At 34.3% G+C, this 5112-nt stretch overlaps 1 protein-coding gene across 1 annotated transcript; it reads right to left on the bottom strand.

Moving 5' to 3' along the window:
- Window positions 1–1162: 1162 nt before the first annotated feature.
- LOC149201124 (uncharacterized) lies at window positions 1163–4188 on the bottom strand. Its single transcript, XM_089399675.1, has 2 exons — window positions 3509–4188; window positions 1163–1917 (listed from the first exon to the last, which is right to left on the bottom strand). Exons 1-2 carry the CDS (start codon window positions 4044–4046, stop codon window positions 1274–1276), a joined length of 1182 nt encoding a protein of 393 aa, XP_089255801.1. The 5' UTR covers window positions 4047–4188; the 3' UTR covers window positions 1163–1273.
- Window positions 4189–5112: the final 924 nt, after the last annotated feature.

Here is a 5112-nt window from a genome sequence, read left to right on the forward strand (position 1 = left end):
GTCTCATGGTTAACCAGGTAAATGTGTGTATTGGTAAGACATTCTTAGTGTTGCAATAGTTTTTTTTGTTGTATTTATGAAGCCTTTGGCTATGTCAAACACATTAATATTTTTAATGTGGTTGTTGTCGAAGACTTCTTATTTCAACTTAAGGTGTATGGGCATCTGTTGAATTTTTTATTTTATTTTTTAATTATCCGACAAATTGGTTCTCAAGGGAATATTAGTCTGAATGTTACAAAGTTTGTTAGGTTGCATTGAATTTTAATAAATTTAAAAGATTAGATTCGTGTCAAGTGGCTCCTTGCCCACCAATTTCCTAGGGATTTGAGATTATTCCAATTCTAATAAGTTCATATTCTAATTAGATGGAGAAATTAATATATAAGTAAATTTTATTTAGCAAAATGGTCCATTTTACAATAAGATGTGTAATTCCTTTTTTTTTTTCAAGTTAAATTTGACACATAAGCTTTATATACATGGTTAATTAGATAAATGTGTGCATTAGTAAGACATTCTTTCAAGCTGCAATAGTTTTTCTTATGTTATATTTATAAAACTTTGGGCTATATCAACTACATCAATATTTTTAATGTGGTTGCATTAGTTGATAATGTATATTACAAAACATAATTTTGGTAATATTTATTTATATTTTTAAAAAATATATTTATCAAAGAATGTTATGCAAAATATGTTAAGTTAATAAATTTATTTAAATATACTAAAAGACAATAATGGAGTGACAAATAATAAGTTTAATTTCCCTTCACTTTAGTTATATTCTTCAAAAATATGTTAGTTTAGTTATATTCTTCAAAAATATATTACTTTACAAAGAAAAATTACAAAAAAATTTAAATATTTTGATATTGAAGTGAATACTTATCATTATTATAATGCTTTCTCCCCAAATTACCATTTCACCAGTAACTATGCCAAAAACAAAAAATTTATCCAAATGAGTCAAATGATCATCTATTTTTTGAGATATTTTAAAAAACAAGTAAAATAACATGAGGACATTAAACATATAACATCTCTGCTAGCAACAACCAGAACAAAATAATATGAAGGCATTAAGCAAGTAATACGATATGAGGACATTAAACATGAAATATCTGCTACTTTTTTAGCCCTGCCTCAACAGGAAAAATCCTTAAAATCCTTAAAAGCTCTTGAATATCGTAGGTTCAACGTACCGAGACAAATAATAATACATTCGAATTACGAAGCAAACATTGGGTACAACAGTTACAGGAAAATTAGTTCAAGCATAGACGACGAAGAAACAGGGAAGAACAGCTCTGGGGTTTGAGACGTATAACTCTTCAAACTTAGAGTCCACGCCACCATCTCCTGCTACAGAATCAAACCCAGCAGGAACAGAACTAACTGTTTCATCATAATTATTCAGAGGCTTGTGAACACGCCCTGCAATGACTCTGCAAACCAACATGGCTCGTTTCACAGGAGACTTTGTCAAATTTTCCTCACACAGATTGATGGACTTATGAGCTCTGAGGCTAGTGGAAGTGGTATATATTCCCTTCCCTTTGGCTAATCCCTTACTCAGCAACCCCCCCGTTCGAATAATGTTGCAGACATTGCACTCCAGGGAAGTACACAGAGTTGTTAATTCCATGGTACCCAGAGAACACATAATGGTAGTGCCATGGAACCTCAACAGTTCGTTCCCATCAGCCAAGCATCGAGGATGTTTCTTGGGTAGTTTGTTGGCCTTGTTCATCATTGTTTCTCGATATTCTTCATATATGGCCAGTGCCTTCTGCGTGTTATTCACCCTGAGAACTCTCTCAATATTTCCACATTCAATCTCTGAGTTGAGCCAACTAGATTTGAAGATTATCTCCACAATAGTCCTGGTAGAATCACCTTCCTTGAGCTCAGTCACTGCCAATGCAGAAAAATAAGTTAACCACGTTGAATTTTTTAAGAAAAGCCAAGGAAGAGATTTTGTAATTATAGAGACCACATTACAAAATGACACAACATAAATGTATACAACAGTTATCATTCATATTCATATGCATACCATATGGAAAAAAAACCCAAATTCCATAGCTGTCTGTAGGTAGAACTTTGAATAACTGAAAAAAAAATTGACATAGCTTTTATGTTAATTATTCTTTTGTATCCTTTTCAATATTAGATTTCTTAAATTGATAGGTGTGTAAAAAATGGATCTGCAGTTTGAAGCCTCTAAATCAATGGTTAAAAGTAGACATTTTTTTTTAAAGCATCAAAAGTTCAAATATTTTCTATCTTTATGTCTACTGCAGATTCCATGCATCTAACATATGCTAAAATTTTTGCTTCATATCTGTTAGATACTCAAGTCTGCAATTTACATAAATTCAAAATAATAAGGAGAAACATTTCCTTTTACAACATTTACAGTTCCAGTGCAGATTCCATGCATTGTTAGATACTCAAGTCTGCATTTTACATAAACTCAAAATAATAAGAAGAAACATTTCCTTTTACAACATTTACATTTCCAGTGTAAATTCCATGCATTTAACAGATACCATAAACTTTGCTTCATATCTATTGGATATTTAAATCTGCAATTTACATATACATTTCTAGTGCAGATTCCATGCCTTCAACAGCTACCATAAACTTTGCTTCATATCTATTGGATATTTAAATCTGCAATTTACATAAACTCAGAATAATAATAGGAAACATCTCCTTTTACAACATTTACATTTCCATTGTAGATTCTATGCATCCAACAGATAAAATAAACTTATTTTGCAGAGAAACTTGGCTCCATATCCATTAGATATTCAAATCTGCAATTTATATAATAAACTGAAACATTAACGAGAAACATTTCATTCTGCAACATTTACACTAATTTAGCAACCTATGTTATCTTAAAATTGAATTTATTAAACTTCTGCTTATCAAAAGTCAATGGACATCTGCACTTTGAAGGTTAATAAATTCATGGTTGAAAGATGCATCTACGTACACAGACTATTCTTTTACAAAATTTTACACTCTTGATAACTTCAGGAGACTTTTTTTTGGCAAACATCAGGACTTCAGGAGACTTTTTCTTTACAAGCATTTACATTCACTTAAAATAACTTCTCTTTAACAGCATTTACACTCACGTCCAAACATATGTCCATCTTAACATTGGATTTATTAAACTTCTAGGTATTGAAAAGTCAATCATGGAGATCTGCACCTTGAAGCTTAATAAGTCAATGGTTAAGAGATATTTCTATGCAAATAGACATTTCTTATACAAACATTTACAATTCCAATAACTTCTCTAGCATATATGATCTTAACATTGGATTTGCTAAACTTCTAGGTATCAAAAAAATCATGGATATCTGCACCTTGGTTCTTAAGAAATTGAAGCTTGAAAGATAGAACTCTATTTCCTGAATTACAAACATATACAGCAGGATAAACTTAACAAACCCATTATAGTGAAAAAAACCACTGTTCAACTTCTTACCACCATGATTAGTTAGCTGATGGCTCTGCAGTCCTTGAGCATTCATACAATGTTGGCTGCACTCGAGGCAAATGCAGGCTTCATTGCTCATTTGAGCTTCTGGGTCCTGGAAAACTGGTGCACTGACCTTTCTGCGTGATGAAACGGAGGAGGGAAGATTTTTCTCAGGAGTTATGAGGACTGACCCACGAGTCATGGGTTTCATGCTCTTGGTCCTTCGATTAACGATCTTTGTTTCAACCCCATGACCCATGGGCCTCATGCTCTTGGTTCTGCGATTCATGATCTTGGTTTCAAACCCAACTGAATTGCCCAGCATCATGGCCTCCTTTGGCAGATTATTGCAGAACTCTTCACTAGCAATGGAAGAAGGGCTGGAGCTGCCATTGCGCATAAATCTTTTGCTCCCAAGGACCACATCCTTGAACTGGTTTACTATGGACCCGGAGCGATTCCCACTAGTGCCCTTGGGGTCGTACACATCCTGAGGATCTGTGCAATTCAATGACTTCTTCAACGAGAACCAAACAGTAGGCATTTCTACTAATGTTACAGAATGGATAGGCCACCGGGGCTATTAAAAGACCTCAGCCCGGCTTAGAGACCAATTGAAAATACAAAATTTAAATGCATGCAAGTTCAGAGTTTCAGAGTCCAAGTTTGAATGAGGCCATGAACATTAAATACTAACATTTCTATTCCCATTACTTCTGTCTGTGCTCTCTCTGTTTCCACTTAATGTTTTAATGGAAGCAAGGACCATGAAGAGTTAAAGAAAGGCAGGCTGTTTGGTGCAGATAAATTTCTGCAGGCCTATATCAAGTGCAGCTTATTCATCATTAAAATCAATAGGGGTTTAGTCTATTTTTTCTTGCCCATTGGTTGAAATCGTCAACTCTCCACAATAATCACAAATTTAAATGGTGAACTCTCGCCAATTCAAGTAGTTTAGGGATTTTGAAAGCACAAAACTCTCAGCAATCCAAGTAGTTTAAGGATTTTTCAGCTTTTGGATGCGCTGAATTCATATAATAAAAAAATCCAATTTAAACAACAAAAATTAAGATGTTAAAAAGATTCCAAAAAGCTCCAAAACATCTGATAATTACACAACCTAGGGATATGTTGAATGACTCTTAAAGTACTCCAATGGCTGCCTAGCAGCTATTGGTGATTTCCCTGCAGAGTCAAACACTGGGTATCATTAAAATCTATTTAAATTTCAGAATACTTAAATTTACGTAAGAAACTATCAGACGCCACGTTTATTACAGGGAACAGGAATGCACGGTCCGTAACCAGAGAACTTAGTCGGTTGAAGTTGCACTCACATTAATGAAAAAATACCTTCTGGAGAATCGTACGTGACGTCAACTGGTGTATTTGAATTTTGAATATCGGGAACATCGCGCTCCGATCACGGAGAATGCACGGCCATGGTTTTCACTGTTGAATGTGCCAACCTGAAAACCGTCAGATAGGAAGATGCCATGCCCAGACAAGAATGTGTATGCCTTCACGAGATTCCTTGGGTCCTGCGGCTCCTCAAACGGTCGGTAGCAAATTCAAATTGGACTGAATAGGACAGAACAACATTAAATGGA

Source organism: Pinus tabuliformis, chromosome 2_1 (genome assembly GCF_031772625.1).
Source record: "Pinus tabuliformis cultivar Carrire ecotype Pingquan chromosome 2_1, CPIR1, whole genome shotgun sequence".
Lineage (NCBI taxonomy): Eukaryota > Viridiplantae > Streptophyta > Pinopsida > Pinales > Pinaceae > Pinus > Pinus tabuliformis.